Source organism: Rhea americana, unplaced genomic scaffold (assembly GCF_003343005.1).
Source record: "Rhea americana isolate MKP2758 unplaced genomic scaffold, rheAme1 scaffold_9, whole genome shotgun sequence".
Taxonomy (NCBI): domain Eukaryota; kingdom Metazoa; phylum Chordata; class Aves; order Rheiformes; family Rheidae; genus Rhea; species Rhea americana.
In genome coordinates, this window is record NW_028187088.1 from 10,176,926 (window position 1) to 10,199,108 (window position 22,183).

Genomic DNA, 22,183 nt, shown 5'->3' on the forward strand with positions numbered 1-22,183 from the left:
TTTAACACAGAGATAACAGATATATTTAACTGATGACAAGTGAGGGGAATGGGAGAGTGAAAGGAATGCAGGATACTGTAGGGATGGAGGAGGGCCTGGTTGGATGCTTTAATGTCCCACTTAGTTTGGTTTCCCCCACACCCTTTTCTCTTTCCATTTTTAATAAATTGTACAGATGAACATGGGAGAAGTTCATGCTACTTGCTGGAAGCAATAAAGGTAAATTTCCGTGGCCCATGGATTCCACAGACCTTTGAGTGTCCCGCCTCATCCATCATGGGCTAACATAAGGAACCTAACTGCTCCGTGGCAAGACTCAGTAGCCCTTAGAAACTGGTGGCATGTCCTCAGATATTTTCCATGAGAGCGAGAGACACGTTGATTCCATCAGCTTCTTCCTCACACAACGCCTGAGTGCCTCACGTGCAGCCTTGTTATTTCCGAGGGTCCTCTTCCTCATCTTCAAACTGCCGTCTCCAGGTCCTCGTGGGAAACCATCTGGTAGTTCTGTCGGCTCTCCAGGTAGGAGGCCAGATCTGGGTCGCCAGCTTGCTGAGCCCTGTCACGAGGGGTCTTACCCTATAACAAAGGAACACAGATAGAAAACCTTGGGCTAACACTTCTAGAACAGAGGAAAGTGTGACCCACAGAAATTACTGCACATAGGGTAGAAACAAATTTGCAGAATCAAGCAAATAAAGTTGATGTCAAGTCAAGTTTTTCTATGAGAGTTATTTCATTCTGCAACAGCTGTGAGATTCTTAAGATTCTCAAAATCCAAGTGTGGTTTAGGACAAGTTATTCAGCTCTGCAAGGACATGCCATTTGATATATAAGACAGAAGGGATCTCAGGCTTGAAGAATCTAAGTAGAGTTATCAGTTTAAGGCTAAAGTTCCTACATAAATACAATGCAAAATGTCACAGCTAACACTTGAAAAGAACACTTCACAGACTACACACAACTTTTCTAAGGCTACGCAGAGAGAAGCCCAACATTCAAAACAGAATGAGCTATATYGAACTCATCTGAACTACAAATCAATTTTCAGTGCACCCCTGTTCTACTCTGTTATCTGGGTTACCCTAAGGTTACAGCAAAACTGGACCAAAAGTCTTGATTCTCAAACATCATAAGTTATTGGAAATGCGCTAATACTCTCCACAAAAACACTCCTGCTCCCAGCATTTCTGGGCAGATGAAGTTGGAATCCACTTATCTGGACTTCAGCTGTTGCAGAAATTATTTTTTGCAATGTATAGTACTCTCATTTGAAAAAAGATGACCTCTCTATCTCCCTTATAGACTATTCCATATAGCATAATATGGTAGAAAATTTTCTTAATTGTCCTGTTGCAGTGAAGATGCTTATGACTCAAATCCTGAGGTCTGACCACTCTCAGCTGCTGACCACAGGTTGCTTATGGACAGAAATATCAGGAGGCAACTTCTGTACCATTTCCCAAGTGATCAGATTGTTACATTGACAGAATATTCCTATGTTTTAGTTTTCCCCAGACATCTTCCTCAGGTCCAGACTCTGTTAGCCATGTCTCATCTCAAGCTTACACTAAGAATTTAGTGTTGCATCAATGAGCGAAGAGGCAAGCAAGGGCAAAAGAAAATAGTCAGCCATCCTCACAAAGCAAGTCAGCCACAGCAATCAAGCCTCATAGACACTGTGCGATCAAAACCCAAGGCTCCCCTAGGTGGTCCCTACCCACAGCCTCTCTTTTGACCACACAGGAGRATGATGGTGCTGTGCCATGGAGATGTCTCATTCACACCCAGTACCCTGAATAGTTTTAGGCCAGGCTTTCACTATGGTGAAGATGAGCCACGATGGGGACTGAACTAAAGTCTCTTGTACTTGTTTAAATCAATACAGTTTTCTAAATAAAAATAGTTTGTTTAAAAAGAAATGCTCTTGGCACACACAAGGAAGCCTCAATCATGCACACAGCAGGGACGGATGCTGATTGGTCTCGCTTCGCTGAAGTATTTTATAACTGGTTCATTGGGCTGGGTTACCTTGGAGTCTGTCTTTCTCAGAGATGCTCCCGCATCCACCAAGAGCTGGCAGATGGCACGATGGCGCTGGCAGGCCGCCTTATGTAATGCTGTCTCACCCCTAGACCAAAGTACAGAAACCAGCAGTGAGACACATCACACCAATGTATATTTACGAACTATGAGGTGCAGAGGACAGACAGAGAAGGATGCTGTATTTCTGCGAGGTTCCCTCTTGCTGGCAGAGGAAGACTTGTGCACTCTCTCCCTTAGCATCTACATCCTCTGACTCAGTAGGAAAGCCTGCAATGCACAAATAGCAGATGGAAAACTTCTGAGGGGTAGGAAAGAAAATGTTTTATGCATTCAAAGGACAGAAAGTCACATTCCCATCCAACCACCGATTCTGTTAACTGCTGCAAGGGCAAACTAGCCAACTTTTTATTTCACAGCAGACTAAACAGCAATGATTTTTATTCTACCTGATATTTCTTTCCTCAACCTCACTCTTGGRGTTAGAAAAATCCTGCTCATCGAAGTCATGACTGGTGCACTTGCTGCCCTGGCTGTGATACCCTGCTCTCTTGGATGTATGACAGGAGAGGTGTATTTTTGTTATTCACTGCTGGACTACAGGGGAAGTCTAAACACAGGATTTTCAAAAGAGAAGGCTAGGTAGTGAGTGCAGGTTTATTGCAAAGCACTTTACCCAGATTGGGGCTACACATAACAGGATTCTGAGACTGATTGTACTACAGAGGTTACGGAAATTGTATCAAGCTTCCACTAGTAAAAACAAGAAAGTATGCTTTAAGTGGGAAGAACAGGTGTCCTTAGTGCTCATGTCAAACAACTAGGACCATTACATATGACATGACAAATGACAAGAATTACTTGTAGCAGGACAGATTTTGCATATACCTACCCAGCAAGTGAGAGTGCATAGGGGAATTTCAATCTAAATCCATGACAGGGCAAGTTGAAATAGTAATAAGCAATCTTGTAATGAATCTCTCTCTGCTGCACTAGAGCTAGATTCAGAACTAGACACTATCTTTCACCTGAGGACCAAAAGACAAATTTGTGCTGGCAGTTATGGTTTGAACCTTTCCTTCTCAAGAGTGGTAAATGGACCAGTCCTTTGTAAATGGAAGCCCCAAAGCTACACTCACTTGCATTTCATTTCGGTGGCTTTGTTCCACCTCCACATGAGGAGGAACTGGTGGGCCATCCAGACTCCAACACCCGTGAATGGCCCATGCATCTTACATATAACCTTCCTGGCTACTTCTGCTAGCAGAGGAGTGCACTGTAGGATGGGAATMTTGGAGGAGCATGTTCTTTAACCCCATGAGAAAGGCTATATTTTGTTTCTCTTATATACTCCCCAGGATTATTCATGCTTCCCATATATCCTCTTTGTGACATCTTCACTAGGCAACAAGTCACAGAGCAGTTGGGAATTGAAAAGTAAAATCATTTCTTTATTCTGTAACAAAGAAGAAGTGGCTGATGTTCTAATAACTCGAGAGAAATCTTTGGTTGCACAAGTTGTGACCACTTGGGACAAGGCATTCTGGATGGCTCAAGAACGGCAAGAGTAAAAGATATTGAGCAAGCAAAGTATTTTCTTGACTTTTGGAATTTAGTCTTCATACTGATCCCTCAGTGAATTCCTAGTATTCCTCTAGAAAGACTAAGAGGAGGATTGGGTTGGGAAGCAATATGGAGAAAGTCGTTTTTAGAGTCTGAGAAAGATTTGTTTGAGGCCAGAAATCCCAGTTAGAGGTTGTTGTCGATTGGGGGATTGTGGGGGAGAGGCCAGGATTAAAAAATGTGCTATTTTCAGAGCATTTTTTATTTGAAAGTGTGCACTTGAAAATCAGGAGAACTCTGCTAGTATAATGTGGGTAATGTGAACAGCAGGGTAGATTGTACTTACGTTTCACTGTCTGTCATGTCCAGTAATTCAGAAGGACCTGTAAAAGATAACCAAGTACGTCGTATAGCRTTTGTCTGCATGACTGGCGGAACATGACTTCCAGAAGCAGGCTGCTGGTGCAAATGTGTAAAAGTAGCCAACTGAAAGTTCAATTTGCACAAATACTTCAAGGTAGTATGTGCTTGCCCAAGCTCTTGCACTAGCAAAATTCTAAATGCACAGTCACTGCTGGAGTATCAGCACCAGGGAGTAGCAGGCTCTAAATTATACTGGGGATGAATATTCATGGCATTTATTTTCTCACTCCTCACCTTGCTCAATTAAGTGGTTCACATAAGTACAGTGCATTGTAAATGCTGATACTGGAAACCTTGATATACTGTAAGTTAAGTCTATTGTTAGTACTAGAGAGAAAATGTCATTAGGAAGTTGAAATTAGCCAAATTCTGCCCTGAATGACATCCCTGTGCTACTCCATTTAATAGCATTATACAGAATGTAGATCAGGGTGGAATATTCCCAGCAGTCTTTATATTGATATGCAAATCCTGTACCCTACTGGTTAGCAATGATCAGGAAAGTAAGATTAAGAAAAACAAAAAAGATTTTTGTTAAGTGGGACAAAATAATGCATTTACACTAATGTTCTTTTATCCTTGATATTCACTACAGGCAGATGTTTATAGCAGTGAAATCCGTCATTAAATTACAGTGAGATGGAAAGGCTAGGATTGGAATAGCATTCAAAATGAGGAAAAACTTTTCCTGTTGCTGTCTAGCTTATTATTCTCTTCTCAAACACTCCAGAGTGTAGTGCCAGATGGTAATGGACAGTTAGCAAGGGGAACGTGAAACTTTACAGAAATTTTACTTTCTATGCATGAATATTTCTCTTCATCACACTTTGAATTTCAGATTCAAGAGTCCTCAAGAGCTTATGGCAAATTTCACCTGAAATTGAGGAATTTTGTGGTGTTTATTTACAAAGACCTATACACAACCTCTTTTCATTACTTCTTTCAGTCTGCGGGTGTATTGAGTGGATTAGAGCAATGTGTCTCTTCCTTACTCATTCTACAACCTATACATTCAATATCATTGAGGCAACTGGCTGCCCCTCCTCCTGGAACTGCAGGTAGTTCATCCCCTTAATCTTGTACAGAATGAAAAAGGGGTGGTAAAAAAGTAGTATCCTTATTCCCCAGTGTAGAGGGCATTTAATACCAATTATAGAGTTCTCCAAACTCACCAGCTACTCCRTTTTCAAAATGTTGTACACTCTAAAGCCACCCATCCCCATTTCCACAGCTGGTAGTTATTTCAATCAATCCTCCCTTGTCTTCACAACCTGAAAGGTCCTTTAAGCATGGAAGAAACACATAGGGAGCTAAACAAGCCTCTTTGATAAGAGAAAAACAATTGCCTGAGAAACCAAAAAAAAAACAAAAAAACAAAAAAACAGACCTCCTGACACCTCTAAGGAGAAAAGATAATCACTCTCAAAATAGAAGTGTTTCCCTGTGGCTTGCTGCCATGCCACCTCCCAGTGATAGGTAACAAGGAATGGCCTTCAGTGCATCAGAAAAGRCACTGTCAAATAGAGCATTATTTCTTTCACTAATGGTACAATGAATGTGTGTGATGCAAAAGCAGAACAAGGTGACTGCACTGGGTGCATGGGGTACAGAGGTACTTATCTTGATGGGAAAAGGGGGTTAAAATAGCTGAAATGCTGAAGTAAGGAGGGAGAGGAGATAGAAGAATAGGATCTGAGAGGGCAGAGGAGCTGGAGCCAACTGAATGGATAGGGAGAGATGGGAAATGAAGCATGAAGGAAAAGGGGTCTAGAATAGAAAGAAACATCGACATGAGGACAGAGGAGCAGAGAGCTGCAGGCTGGCAGGCAGGTTATGAATGCAAACCTGGGGAKGTGCCAAGTACATGCTGCCTGTGCAGAGAGGGGGCTCTCCAGGAGACTGTTCCAAATAAAGTCACTTCTAGGAGCACCCTGGACTTCATCTCAGTCACATTTGAGGGTCAGATATGAAGGATARTTTACAGCATAATGTGGTACCAGGATTCACTCTTTTTGTTCTTTCTGCCCTATCTCTAAAATTAGACAGTCCCAACTCTCACACAGCTCTGAGCCAYGCTCTTTATTTCCTTAGTCCATTTTCAGCTGTGCTTCTCTTAAACCATCTCACGCCCTCCTCCTAATTCCCCTTCTCCTCTCTTTTGGACCTCATTTTTACATCAGTCTCCCTGGCGCTGCCAACCGACCATTCCAAATCTCCCTCTGCCCTCAGACAAAAGCTGCACAGATGTGGGAAGGGCTGGCACTGGGAAAGCTAACGGCACTGTCATCCTGACCCAGCGGGGAGGCGGCTGTTTTACTCCAGGACAAGAGGCAAAGAAAGAAAAGGGGACCAAGGCGCAGAGAGAGAGAGGACAAAATAACCCAATAGAAATCCGGAAGGGAAATGCATGAGTGAGATTTCTATCAAGGAAAACAGCAGGGGGGGAATAAAAACAAAAGATAGAAATGTGTGAAGGGGCAAAAAAAAAAAGAGAGAAAGAGAGAGAGAGAGAGACTCTGAGACTAAAGAATGGAAGGATGGGGATAGTGGGGGGAGACGTTTGCATGAAAGGAGCTGAAAAGCATGACGCACCAAGGGGAAGCCCAGCTGAGATCACTCTCTATCCTTAATGTCTCCAATAGACTGTCTGTGGAGAATTATTAACTTCTTTCCTTCTCTCCTTCTGCCTCCTTTCACTCTGCCAAAGCCCCTCTCCAATTTCTCAGGAGACAAAGCAGCTTGAACTGGGAAGAGGGAGTAGGAAGGGAGATGCTCAAAAGCAGCTGCCGTTTAGCTGAGTTCATCTCAACATAAAAGAGAGACCATATTTTGGAGGCATTTCCAAAATATACAGCATCATGCAGTCCAAAAGGCCTCAAGGCCTGCGGCACACCCTACACTCTCCAACAGAGGTAGTTACAGTTATCCACAGGAAACCTACAGCTATTAATCCCTGCCAGTCCCTTGTCCTGTCAGTCCCTACTTCACAGAACTGGGGAAGTGTGTTTTTTTTAAACAGTAATGTTTGACATTATCATTTCTGGTTGTTTACCTGGCAAAATCATCTTTGTTTAATAATTTGATTAAGGTTGATATCTGTGAGACAAAATTGGATATGGGTTCCTCAGCTTAAAAGGGGGAATATTTTTAAAATAACAGTAATCTGCAAAGTCAGGACCATTTCTAGTCTTCTCCCAACTCCACACACCACATTTTTACCTGATGTGAAGACTAATAGTTTCTTTTTTTCCCCCACTATGAACATCTTTTGGCTCAGGATTTCCACTATGACATAAAGAGCATAGCCTGTTATAAAYAGGGCTCTTGCATGCCTTCCATCTTTACTGTCTCTCTATCATAGAATCATAGAATCAGTAAGGTTGGAAGGGGCCTCTGGAGATCATCTAGTCCAAACTCTCTGCTCAGCAGGGTCACCTAGAGCATGTTAGACAGGGTTGCATCCAGGCGGGCCTTGAAGATCTGCAGAGAAGGAGACTCCACAACCTCTCTGGGCAACCTGCTCCAGTGCTCYGTCACTCTCACAGGGAAGAAATCCCCCCTCACGTTCAGGCAGAATTTCCTGTGCTTCAATTTCTGCCCATTGCCTCTTGTCCTGTCACATGGGACAACTGAAAAGAGTTTGTCCCCGTCCCCTTGACACCCTCCCTTCAGATACTTATACACATTGTTAACCTCAAATTTGCTAAAGTTGCAAGTTAAAACAAAGAATTTTATACCTGGTGTCTTCTAGGAAAAATGAGCTTCACTGTTGACTCTRCAGTGCTAATAGTAACAAAAAAAGCTTCCCTTTTTACCAGAGGAAGCAAGTCTGACTCCCAGTATATACAAGAATCAGACCTGATCAAGGAGATGCCTGGGTTATTTTTCAAAGCAAAATCCAGGTTTCATATACTCAACAAAGCAAGGACATTGAGATTTGAAGTCACAAAAATGTTCAGGATGGGACACACTGCTCACTGACTACTCCACCAGAAGTTTACAACACAAAACCCTAAGCAACTGTAAGTGTCCTCCTGCTCTTCTGTTTAAAAATAAATACAATTCCCTTGATCAACTATTGGATTCTTTTGAGCCTCTAGGTAAGAAGAGAAGAGGGAAGATTGAGAGAAGGCAAACCTTGCATCATTTTTCTTCAATAATGGTTACAAATTATAAATACTTCAGAGCTGCCAGATGAGACTCCAAGTCAAGTTTGATTCCAAATACAGAAGATAATTTAGTGGGTCATTTTCTAACTGAGCTTCTTAAGCCTTCTTTGCTTCTGTTCATGTTAAGAAGTAAACAGTTAACTTTGCTCTGAAGTGTGCAAGAGTTGCTGACTGCAACAATAAGCAAAGGTGGTTCTGATACTGAGTTTGGGCTAAGTGTTTCTCAGCTCAGCCACAGACAGTGCTTAAAAGGTGACCCTACTACTATAGCAAATGGCCTTATTTAGGAAGCCACTCTGCAACAACATGCAGGTGTGTACATACTTGCCCTTCTTGCTGGGGGAATAGAGAGAAACTGCTTTGCAGGAGCAGCACTGGCATCCAGCACAACACCACTGTTCCTGCAGCAGTAAGCAGCTGTCATTCTGACACCTACTACTCTGGTGCTTCAGCTGCTATTCCAGGCTTGTGCTGGTCCACTAATAAGTATCTGGCAATACTGCACAGCAGTCTCCTTGTGTGACTCATCTGTGCTTTTTCTAATTTGAGAAGGGTTGTTTTCCTCCCGTTAACATCTGAAATCATTCTGATCAAGATCACAGAATAACCTCTCACATTAATGTCCCCTGTGTGTTTGCAGAAGGCACAAAGCCATCACTATAGAAGACAGTCTCAATACCACTACATGATTATCCCTCCTTCACAACCCCAATGCTATGGGAACGAGATTCCCCACTCCTGTATCACATTCAGTTCACCCCACTAGTTCCACATTAGGCAGCTAAAATCTCCTGGTAGATTTTGTTCGTCTTTAATATTCAGAACATTTTCCCCCATATGATTAATAAYGTTTTCCATGCTGTGTGCTGGAGGGTATTTTGCAGCAGAACTCCTATTAATGTTAACTGTCTCTAGCCACATATAGGACAAATTATGGGGCTAGGCAGAAGAAATTGCCAGCTCAAACRTAAGATCTATTTTTTATCAAGGGTGCACACGAACAGAGAAGAGGGACTAGATATAGGGAAAGCCTGAGATACTTAGTAGCATTGGATTGAGCCTTACACATTAATTAATGTTGAGATGATGCCAGATGCCAGAAAGCGCAATAGAAAAAAAATAAATAAAAAGGACATTATAGTGATGATGATTCAGCAAGAGAGCTCAATTGTGACTGAGAAGTGCCCAAAGTAGAAACGAGTTTCACTAATTGCTTGGTGGGAGAAGAGAGGAGCCCCTATTAGACCATTGTCCAATGCACTCTCTGATCCCCAGAGAACATTAAACAAACGGAGCATTTGGAGAAGCCTAGAGGACAATGTCTGGAAAGCTGCAGAAGTTTTCTGCCATCGCTGGGGAGAGAAGGTGGGCAGACGTGTGCTGAACATCCTAGTTTGTCTAGCAGTCTGTAATCCCTTGTATTTCTCTATTCAATTAAAAAATTTCCATGGATGTCCTACTCACATCCTTAGTGGCTTAAACAGTCTCATTTTAAACCTTCACCAAAGGAATGGTAATTGGGTCAGACTGTGAATAAGCATACATGCCTAAGAGGAATTCTGGAGAGCAACTGATGAGGGGAAGAGGCCCAGGTCATGTGAAGTGTGAGAGGAGATCAGAAAAAAATAAGTGAAATTATGCCCATCTACTGAATTCAGATATATTTGTATGAATTGTGACTATTGAGATAATCCAGAGAAGTTAAAGGAGAGGTAGAGTTAGCACTAGTAAGACTTGCTGCAACTGTGGGAAAACTAGCCAATACCTGAGTGTAAGGCTAGCTACACTCAGCCATCCACATGTAGGTATCCATATGTTATGTGACTAGATCATTATGATCTAGGCACATATTGTCAATGGAATCAAAGAGCAATTCAGACCACCTCAGCCAGACATCTGGGCTTATTTCAGTTGTCCACACACGGACATCTAATACTATTCAACATGCCTAATGGCAAGCCTTGAGATGCATTTGGAATGACAAGGATGCTTGCCAGGGCTTCAGCTGCTGCTTCAAAAGAGTATGGGTCTCCTACAGGCTTTGTATGTTATCTGGTAGAATCATGTAGATGTCCTGGATCCCCAAGGGAAGATGACATATATGGTTATGTTTAGGCAGATGAATCAAGTACACAGGCAACTGTGAGATGAATCACATGATGGGTTCCACTAGCTACATTGACTAGGGCCCCCTTTCAGCTGGCCTTATGAGAGGTCTAGTGCTATTAAAGATGACCTGCGATACCCCACCTCACCTCAACCTGCCATTGAAAGAGCTCAACTCTCCTGAAGTTCCTGTATCAGACATGAGCTGTCTTATATCTCTGTTGACAATACAGGAACAAGTAGCTTACGTGAAGATACCTATACGTAAAAWCATAAACTTTGGAGCTAAAAATCAAAATAAATCCCAGTCTGATTAACACAAATGTTAGTAGATGGATTGTTGCCCCTTTCTTTATCATAAATTGTGTTTTTTTACTCCTCGTACAATTTTGCATTAACTTTCTAGTAGTAACTAACATTTATTCCAATTGCCAGAGGCAATCTGTGTGTTTGGTGCTAAGACTTCTACTGAAATAATATGTCTGATTCTGACACCCAAAAGTCAAGACAGACATTGATATTTTGGAGACGGATCAGAGAAGAGTTACAGCAATGTGTAAAGGATGAAAAAACATTCTCCACAGGGCAGGGCAATGATCGCTGGGGTTTTAGCTCTGTGTGCAAAACACTAAGACTACTGTAGCGTTCTCCAACAGCCAGTGCACAAGATGACTCCCGTTCCAACAAACACAAACTCCTAAATGCTGCTGCCTCAAATATATGTACACACACATTGCTGCATAGTCCATGTAAGCATGCCTGCATTCCTGTTACAAGCAAAGATAAAAAGAACCCAGAGGAAAAAGGGGAAATGACACGATCACAGCCTACAAATATTTAAAATGCAGCTCATTTTTTTTGTTATCAGGTGGTCTTCAGAGTRAGAGAGAGATAAAATCAGAAGGTTTGAAGGGAAGCTAGGCAAATCCAGTCTAGAAATAAAYGCACAGATTCCTAATCAGAATGTTATTAGATGCTGAAAAAGAATCAATGGTGCGATGGACTCTCCATGGCTGAAAATGTTTTAGTTGAAATCAGATGCTTTCTACCACATGTGCTCTAAATGAAAAACAAATTAGTTCARAGAAGTCCTACGCCAGAGGTCAAACTAGAGCATCACACTGCGTCTTCACAGCCCTAGAGCATCACACTGTCTTCACAGCCCCACAGCTGATGCAACTTTGAAAATACCCGTTCTTCCCAAAGGCATCCTTATTTTGTTTTCACACTTTCCCTTTATGTGAAGCCCTCACTGCCACTGCTGCCACATTCCTAGCCTCTTCCCCGCTGAGAAACGATGCTGCTGAGAGCGACCAAGACAAGTGACAGCACTCACAGAAGTGCCATGGGGTTCTACCTGATGGACACTTGGCTGAGGTACAGCTCTCTGTGGGTTTGCCCACTGTGACTCACCATGCTCCAGGATGTATTTCACAATCTCGCCATGCCCGGTCTTGGCAGCATGGTGCAATAAGGAGCAGTGATCAGGTCCTTGGATTAACAAATTGGCTCCTTTTTTACAGCATTCTATGAACTGGAATAAAAATGCACAGAAAAAGGATAAGATAGGAGGAGCAGAAAAACAAATATGCAGGTAATTAATTTATTAATTTTGCTAGGAGGCCAGTACAAAAAAATGGAATAAAATAAAATACTACTTTAAAGCAAGCTTTAACAATTCAATAGAAAAATATCTAAAATTAGAAGTATCCACAATAATATGGTTAACAAAAGCAGATCATAGTTACTGAGCAATGAGACATTGCTGCTACACTGGTGATGAATCTTGCAATCAATACCTGGGAAAGCACTTCCAGTGAAGCTGCTGGGATATTTAGAAATGTATATATTTGATGGATTTGATGTTGGCTCTCTACTGAAAATTCCAACAACTTCTCAGTAAAGGAGACAAACCCATATCAAACACTTTCTGACTGAACCTGAAAATGCTGATTCCAAAACCCAAAGGCTCCCAGGAAACTGGAGTTCAGCTGCCTCAGACTTCCATGCTCACACTCCCTCCTCTACCCAGAGCCCTCAGAAGGGGAAAAACTATTCAGGTATGAGTAAGAATGGATGGAAAACAGCAACTCATTAGTTCTCATTAGTTCTCAAAATTGCTGCAAACTCTGTGAGGGTTTGCAGTACAAACTATTACACAAAAGAGGGACAAGATTGTGACAGTGAGGTATTATTTATGATGTGATGTGTCCAAGGAAGGAAAAGAAGATTGCCTCCCAAAGCAAACTCATGTGAAAAGCTTTCAAGGAGGGGAAACTGCTGTGAAATCCAAAACARGGCAACATTTTTATGATTGGTAGTTTAAAGGAGTGTCTTTAAGATGCTGCAGCCACAAGAGCAGGGGTGAAGGTATGGAAGGTACACCTGCAGGCAAACAGTTGGCCTAACAGTATTGTCATTTTTACAAATGGCTCCAACTTGACTTTTTGCAGATAACATCGCAATCATTAATCACAATCCTCATCCAAATTCAGGGACATGTTTGCAAATCCTGTCTTGGCTACTGAAAAACATGTCCTGAATAACTGTCAGACACAAAACATCARACTCTGAGAAGAAAATGTTTTTGCATCTGTTCTTTCTTCCCAACAGAAGGTACCAAAAACTGACAATGCCAAGACATTATTGCTTTCAAGCCATCCATCAGACCATAAGACACTGAGCTGAGGTGCATTCTACCTGCTTCTGTGGTTGCCTAGGAAGATGTTAGGAACCCTGTTGGCAACACAAGTGACTTGGCTAAAGGCCTCAATGCAGGAAAATAGCCTTTACTATGTAAGGCTGTGTGTCAAAACTACTCTGTTGTTCAGTGTTGCATTTGCCAGTATAGTAATTTCCCTCTTACTAACTGATACATTGCTCTGTACAGTGCACTGCAAATCCTAGACTGCATGTTGCTCTCTAACAACAGATTCTATTCATCTGATTTTCACACCTCACCTGACTAAGTGTTCCCCTAATATTCAAGGTTTCCTGGAAAGGTTGTAAAGTGGCATTTGCCAAGAGTCTTTAAAGCAGTCCATTTGTCTATTCAGTAGAGGCGTGATAGAATTTACAGTATATCAGAGCTGCAAATAGCTGTGAAAAGTAGACACTCAGTGTTCTGTACTTACTTTCAGCAGATCACCAGCTATGACTGCCTGTAAAAGTGCTGCAAAAGACAAACATAAAACAAATGTTAGAGGGAAAGCATTATGCATATAGCCTCACAACTGAGAATACAGCTTACAGTACATGCAAGTTAAGATCGATGCCACAATACACTTGCATTCTCATGTGTTATCAAAAATGGTGACAACTCTGCTGTGGTACATTTTGGAAAGGCAGAAGGAAGACTAACCATGGTGCAGGAAACCTGCATGGGCATTAAGCCAGTGTTTTCAAAAAYTGCCCTGGCACTGTACATCTCTATCTGATTCTTGCCTTGGGACATTTTGGGGAATTTTCAACAGTATCTGCAAAGTGGGCATACGTCTCTGGCACCTGAACCATTAGCGAGAGTATCACTCTCAACACTGCAGAGTCCATCAGACCCTTCAGACTGATGGTGGAATGGTCAGTTTGTTTCAAATGCAATGGTTGCGGAAGTCTGAGGGGCAAAACAGACTTGTTAATAATTATTTGTATTAAAAAAAAAATCAGCCTGACATGCCAGTTGACAGCAAGACCCCCAAGTTTGATAGGCAGAGTCAAACACAGAGCAGGAGCCACTTCCCACCTTTTTAGCATTTGTAATTTACACAGACAGAAAGAAAAAGTGACAAAGAGATGGGAAGCAACTAAAGGCTCACAGCAAGGCAGGGCAGAGCAGTGACCAGAGCCCAGGTCTACCCACTACTTGCTATTGTCCAGCCTGCACCCATTAAGAGACGGGGGAAGGCAAGACACCAGGTGTCTGTAGTGCCTTCTGCATAGACTGCATTCATCTAAAAACAGTCCCTAAACAGCAAGTAACTACAAACAAAAGAAGGTGATACAAATCTACTATCATACTGCTATCTTCTCACGATCAAGATAGATATTACAAAAATCAATTATGAATAAGCTTTCTGGGAAAGCACTTACTTGGTTTGCATCTTAGAGAGTGTTAAACATCTGCCTCAGTTCATACTTTTTCAAGAGTGCCTAAGCCCATTTTTATCTTCAAGCCCAGGCAACACAATCAAGTTAAGCATTTGCCGAAGTGCCATCCTTGATAAAGATACCAAAAGCTCACACAGGGAAGAATAAGGGGGAAATACAATAATAGATTAGATTTGTCTCTGAAAAATAAAACATGGGAAACTGCATAGTGCAAAATCCACTCAKAGTCAGTTGCTGCTTCAGGAATGACAACATATTCAACTAAACTACACTGAAGGGAGGGCAAAGACAACTCAACAAATGTCCCTTTCTTTGAAAACACCTGGAACTGTGCATGGCTTTGTCATCTCAGCAACATCTTATGCCCTTACGCCTTATGCTCTGACTCAGTAAATTAATAGCTACAATCACAGGTAATTCTTGTACCATTGGATTTAGGGCAGTTTTACAGTGACTGCACATTAAACTAAGTCCTGTAAATCTCCTGGCATCCGTATAGGTTAGGGCTCACTGTTTTGGAAATGAAAAAGACAAACACTGGAAGGCTAGAACTGGAAAAACATATATATCTTTCTTCCAGATTTCATTTTCAGTGAGTTAAGTTTTTTTTTYCCCCACTCCAATAGTTCTAATATTGGCTCAGCCCAAATTGATACCAGGGCAGAATTTTACCCTCGTGTTATTCATTTTATCTTTTCCTCCGTCTTGCAGATCTGGTCTCACAAGCACAGTTGTTCTACGGGCTGCTGGAGACTGCACTTACTTAAATAAACATCCTGCTCTTCTCACACACTAGGGAGTCAAATGAACTGGTGACATCAACTTTACAGTGCCTTATACATACAGTGATCTTAACCCATGGCAACCCTGACACTGCTTCTAAAGAGGAAGAGATATTTTTCCAATGCAAATCAAGGCTGTAGTTTTTTTTTTTTTTTTTGAACTACAAGGTTGTAGTTCAAAAAAAAAAAAGTCAAGAGAGAGGTCTAGAAAACTACAAAGTCAAAAGGAAAGCCTAATAATCCATGCTACACTGAGCATCAGTAGCTAGAGGTTGGTCTGGTGATAAGGCTATTAAGGTAAAGCAGCTCTCAAACACATTCAACAGAATTAGCCTAACCTTCTTCCTCCTTTTCTAAGCCACAAAAGCATTTAGGCAGATGCTTAACTTTCATCTCAGCTAATCACATTCTTTTCACCAAACCTACCTACATACTTAAAATTAAACGCTTTGCTAGGGTAGAACATACTACATAAATGAATACATTACAGATCAACAACAAAACCAGCTGCATAATGAGTGGATTAAGCTACAGTAAAATAATTCAGTGCTGTAAAACAGGATGCTAGAAGATATAGAAACTGGACTAGAAATGGGGAAAGGTTCTTTAGAATAGGGCTCAGAGTTACATACACATCTGAATATTGCTTAGAACACTAACCCCATAAACCCAAATGGGACTGCTGGGCATATTGAAGAGAATAATCAAGATCACAAAATGACTTGGTTGTAAAAGAGGTGGTTAAAACAAGCAAGCAGATGGTATTGACAAGAGAGCACTGAATGAGAAATTGGATAAAAACAGCATTAACATGCAATGCCAGGCTACCTTAAAATTACAAACATTAAAGTGAGAACAGTTTTATGTCTTCTGAGCAACACTGCATCACTGATGTAATATATAACATGAATTATGCAATTGTTTTATCAAAGCATAAATTATCTTTGGGTCTTAAAGATGCCTCAAAAATTACTTGATTTAATAAATATTTAAATCAAGCCATTATTTTCTCAACTTTTCCTAAGACAAGCATCTGTCATGACTAATAGAAATGTTTTATTACCTTTTTTATTTATTTAGCAAGTAGACTTATTGCTGATGAAAGGTGACAGCCCAACAATGCCGGAGACTGAAGTGCTCTGTCCATTTAACTAGCAAGTGCTCAGTCTGTCTAGACTCCCTTGTCTGCCTTCTCAGTGAAGCTCAACACGCGTTATTGGTACACTCCTATGAACCGCTCGGGTTTCACTCCTGTGCATTCACCAGCCTCTTTGCTGAAACTGCCAGCAAACGTGTCAATTACTGCCCATGGTGATATGGTGACGGATCTGGACAGAGACATCCACCTACTATGAAATGGGCAGCCAGAAATTCACTTCAAATGTGTAACAGCTGCTGGAGAGCAGTAACTTTCAGTCTCCACTGGGCAAATTTTAAAACAAGCCTCTAAACATCTCTGTGTGCTCGCTTACTAAATAAGCCTCATAAAAGAAAAGAAAAAGATAAAAGATAAAAAAAAAAAAATCACAGCTCTTCCTTATAAATTAAATAATAAACAACTAACAGTGGATAATGTACTAAGATTTTAAAAAGCCATATTAAAAAGACAAATAACTGAATTCCAGTAATTCCAGCGCAAACAAGTGCAGCTTGAGATATAGGAAAAACACCTAGCAGCACATCTACACATATGCAGAAGACAGCACCTTTCTTGTGACATGTCTCTCTCTCATGTTATTTCTATTCTGGTGCCCACTAGTTTCTGTTGGAAGCCGCAATTTTCATTTCATACTAAAATATATTTGTATCACTGAATTACAACAAACATTTTTGTTTCTAAGCCATAAAATTCATCTATCAAATCACAGCTGCTCTCTGTTTCTGAATGTGAAGTTGGTAACCTTACAATGTAGTGCTGCACAGTCAGTTATTAAACTCTTGGCAAACAGCAAAGTTCTTACAGATTACAAGGGAGTGATGTATTTGTACCAAGTAACTGGAAGCTGCAAGACATGTAGGAGGCTGGTCTCACGAGGTTGCCTGGATAGTCAGAAGAGAAAGTAACACTCCAAGGTGGTCTGGAGCCCTGAGATGGTCTCTGTTGTGCATCTCTCTCTACAGACTACTGAGGTCCTAGGTAAGTGACCTCTTAACTTGCAGTATCTAAGTTAGGAGCCAAAGGATGGGAGAGAGGAGATCCTCCAAGACAGCATCATGTCAGGAAACAGACTTAATCAGCTGTAAGGAGGACAACAAATAAGGGCAATGCACACTGCCTCCAAAATTTCAGTAGCTCTTTGTACAGGATACAGCTGTAGCATGGCAACAGTGGGGTGGAAAGGGGCCCTTGGGTCGCCAAGTTCAACTTGGTGTAGTCAAAAAGCAGCAGATAGTAGTTTAACTGGTCATACAACGTTGATTGGATGCTCCCACCCAGAACCCCCAAATCTATGCAACACATCCTCATAAATGTAGGGCCTAACAGACAAAGACAAATCCACAATTGCAATGTATTACAAGAATACAACATGTGAGGGCTAGAAACCATGGCCACTGTCTCTCTTACTTCCAAAAGTGAGACTTGGTCAAGAAAAATTCTCACAAATTCCTTGAATAAGGGAAAGCTCAACCACCAGCAACCACCCCTGCCAGTCTGTCCTGAAGGAAAAGTCCGTCCTGATTCCAAAGCTGACTAGCTTAACCTTGAGCACATAAATGAGGCTCTACACTAGACTCCTATTACGCCAGAACTTTGATGATAAAACACTTTCAGGAACAGTGAGAAAAAGACTATTATTAGCTCCTCTTAGGTGATATCTCAGGATTGCAAGGTTCTTTGTTTTAAATAGATTTTTCTAGGTGGCATGGAAAATATTTGTAAGTTACATTAAATAGCCATTAATGAGGGAGTGATAGTGTCTTTCACTCCAAAGAATCCCAAAGTACTCTACGGTTCTACAATCTGCCACTGTCAGCAGTACATAAGCAATTTTGCTTTTTGAGTAAAAGTTATTCATGACCATAAATATTTTCCAGCGTTTTACCAGCCAGTTTTCACACCCGAGTTGACCCTATCCATATCATATTTGCATCCACTGCTACTGTACAAATGAACTCACAGTGAGCTCTGATAGAAATGTGACTTTTTAAAGCTTTTACCATCTCCACAGAATTCTTCAGTAAGGATTTAAGAACTGTCACTGGAGGAAGCAGAATTATTCAAACTATGTTTTAAAGTATGAGTATCACCTTAAGGCATTGTCATCCCATGTTTAAAATGAAGTCAATTTGAGACCTATGTTTGAAACGCACTGTGTGAAGTATTATTTATGATAATACATCTTACCATGGGTTAAAAATACTAGGATAACTATGCATATAAATACACTGATTCAGCAATTGAGTGCAGATTCATGGAATTGATACGCCATTCACATTTCAGTCCTGGATGTTTYTTAATGATTAGAGGCAACCAATAAAAACTATTAGACACGATGATTTTGGTGAGAGCCCCTCCTAAATTTAAGCTTTAGTATCCACCATCATTTCCTGCTAGGTTTGCTCATGGGAACTTTTAATGAACACCTCACATACCGCCTCCCTCAAACCTTGCTGAGCTGCTAACAAGAAACTGCAGAAGGTGGTGGCATCATCAAATTTCTTGATAGTTATTAAACATAACTTGGTYTATCATTAGCTTCTGGAACATTTGCAGCTCTTTATTCCTCTTGTAGACTGTGCAAAATTCATAGAACCAGAAATTTAAAGTAATTACAGCTTTATATGTTGAGACGTTAAAAACTGACTCTGACTATAAGGGAGTTCTTTTTACACAGTTGGAGTCTACTGAGTCGTTAAAGATCAACATTATAAAAATGATAAGAAAACAAGCCCTCATTCTTCATTTCCTAGGAGTTTTGTAGAAATCAATAATAACTTCTATTTCAATCACTCAGAAAGCTAAGCCCTCAAGTGAATAAGAAGCCTATATAGATTATCATTCAAAAATACATTATTCTCTCTGTAACCAACCATTTGCTTGTAATAGCTTTGTACAATCCTGTAAAGATCAAATCTAATATGAAAAATTGACAGTAACGCAACTTCTGCAGAAATGTACATAATTGACCTGTTTTCCACTCTAGCCATAATCTTCAACTCTGACCTGCAGACTCAGGGAGGAGAGGGAAAGAGGCAGTGTACCGCAGTGGTCTGTGTACTAGTTCACTTCCAAGATGACTATGAAAAATAAGCATTTAAGCTATACAACAGTGCATACCCCTGACATTTCCAATGAGTCTGCTAACCCCATAGAAAATTTTTAGGGAGYCACAGTGGAAAAAGGTTGAAAAGCCCTGCATTTGAACTTTTAAAAAGGCAGTTACCTATTCCTCATATTTAATCTGCTTTTAAAATCACACGCATAAAAAAAACACTTTAGAATAGCTACGTCAAATTGTCTACAGAACTGTGAAATTAAATTACTAAACTAATAATGCTTTGTTGGAATAGCTGCCAGCATGTAGTTCTTTGATCTACAGACAATCRTAAGTCTCACCAAAGCTGACACTTAAACATTTCTCTTTGAAGCTAACTTAAGTGGAAGGAGCAATTAAATGTTTCTTCATGTATTTTATGCATCTGCAAGTACTAGAAGTAACTACTGAAGGCAATGAACAAAAGTAAGCAAAAGTTAAACCTTGGTGGTGTTTTAGGTGTTTCTTAGATGCAGACAAAACCTAGAAATAAATGGTTAAAGCTGTGTATGGGTATGAGAGAAGCAAAAGGCTAGCAAAAAATAAAAGCTGTGAAAGCAAAAACTTCCACTAGAAGGACTTGCTTGGACTTGTAAAAAGCAAAATCACTTCCCCTCTGTTCACTGAAACAACACTTTGTTCATACTCTTTATAGATAAATAAGCATTACATCGAAGAGCTATTGGACTCCTGCAATCAGATTTGCCTCCTGATAGAAACAATGTAGCAAAAAGCCCTGAATATTGGCCAGTTGGTTGGGCCAAAAGAAGTTGCACCAAGCATCCAGCAAGGGACACCCAGTTTGGGGCCTGTTATTATAACACTGTACAGCTTATGCCAAGACAAGGACTACCATCACCCTCAGGACTGAAGGTTTCCTTAAGACTGTGTACAAGAAAATTGTTCAGGCAAAAAATGCCCATTTTCATGAGAATGYCCTGTAAAAACAGCCTACAAACCATTGGAGCATGTGCCTTAACATAATGCTCTTGGGTATATCTGTGCCTGGTTGCAATCGCCATCTTTCTAAGCCAATTTTTACCTCCACATTGAAGTAAAGCTCACATGCAGTGACAGGAAATATATAYGCACTAAAGAGAAGAATAATTTTGCAAAATTTTGACCTCTGATAACGAGCAATTAAGATGGAACATCTTCAGCAAAAAGGTGACTAATGGCCTGGGAGAATGAGTTTCACAATTCAGTGCCTGATAAAGAAGTTATATTATGATGGGGAATATGATTACCTGCAAGCCTGACAAGAAATCGAAAAAAAGAAAATTAAGAAAAAAAAAGAAATTTAAAAAAAGTCTCTTACTAGCTCTTTTAGAAAGATTAGCCCTTATATAGCAGCAACATACCTTTCTACTCTCCTCAACCAAGAGGAAGAAGATACATTACAAGAAAAAAGGGTAGCAGGTCTACAACCTGAAGGAGCAGTCTTGTACAAGAACAAGGAAAGGTTCCTGCACTTCCCGCAAGGGCTATGTCTTAGCCTAAAGGCTGTTTATGAGTCATAATGGAAATAAGACAGCAAAAATACATAGCGTATAGTGGTTTATTGCCTCCAACATAGTACTTCTTGTGCTGACTACGGCAAAAATTATTTGATTTTGAGATTTTTTTTTTTTTAAAAAAAAAAAAAAAAAAATCTATCTGCTTGCTCCACTATCTAGTATGCTAGAGAAACAGATGGTAAACAAGATTTCCCACAGGATTTCAGCTTTGGGAAAGGCTTAAGCTTTTCAGAGAATTGGARGGCCTCAGCACGAGTCTAGGTGGCTTATGACAGCAATGCTATGAGGCATTATTTCCATGAAAGAAAACCAGATAAAGAGCCGGAAAGCACAAAACATTCCCAGGAGGACTAGCAAAGAGACAGTAGGGCAACCTGCTGCAACCAAAAGCTCAGAAGCACATCAGCTGAACACAAGCCAGAGGCACAAGTCTGAGGACAATTTAGCAAGGCAAATTTTAYGCAGGTCTTCATACAATATCTCCAGCTAGCCCATCTACACAGGAAAACATGTGAAGAACTATATTCTCCTGGGGCTTGAGAGACAGCTTTGAAGCACACTGGCACTCTGAATAAGTCCTACATCAATAATATCTATTTCTAGGATTGCAAAAAGAGACAGTTSTTCTAAACATTTGTGGTTGTCCTTTAACTACTAAAGCACCACATCCTGTGCAGTTCAAAGGAGAGAAATGACAGTTTGGCKGCATCAGTCTGTCTTGGGAATATGACATAACTTTTAACATGCACAGATCATCCATTACTCAGGTGGTTGTAAATATGCATTTCAAACCTTTTCCTTTTATGTATTTTAGAGTCAAACAAAGGACAGTGTCAAACTACAGTTCYGAGAGAAAAATTAATAATAAAAAAAACACACAGGCTTGCTAGAGAAAAAGAAACACCAAATTCTCACTCACAGGGAAGTCCCTTCATACCACTTTGTAGGGATAAAGTAGCCTTCAAGCAGATGTAAATCACACTCAAGCTGCCTTTAAGGCCCTATTGCACTGTCAGACTAGTTTAAAGGCACTTTGATGCCAATTAGAGTCCACCTTGAATTGTTTGTGTGATGGTGCTGAGCTGAGAGTGCAATTGGTAGTTCAGGAATGGAAGTCCCTGATGGTGAAGGAGTATTCTCCCTTGCTGCAAAACTATTTCAGTCATCTTGCAAAGGAAGGGATGACCATAACAAAAAAGGACTTCCGCTGTAAATGGCCC

General features: G+C 40.7%; 1 protein-coding gene across 1 annotated transcript in view; it reads right to left on the reverse strand.

Annotated features, from left to right (window-relative positions):
- Positions 1–352: 352 nt before the first annotated feature.
- Positions 353–22,183, reverse strand: part of DGKI (diacylglycerol kinase iota) — a 177,371-nt gene continuing 155,540 nt past the window's right edge. The window contains exons 30-34 of the mRNA XM_085324112.1: positions 13,439–13,476; positions 11,718–11,838; positions 3,953–3,989; positions 2,032–2,131; positions 353–579 (exon numbers count right to left, since the gene is read on the reverse strand). Of these exons, the coding sequence (XP_085180238.1) occupies positions 463–579; positions 2,032–2,131; positions 3,953–3,989; positions 11,718–11,838; positions 13,439–13,476 (413 nt within the window). The 3' untranslated portion in view covers positions 353–462. The remainder of the gene's footprint in view (positions 580–2,031; positions 2,132–3,952; positions 3,990–11,717; positions 11,839–13,438; positions 13,477–22,183) is intronic.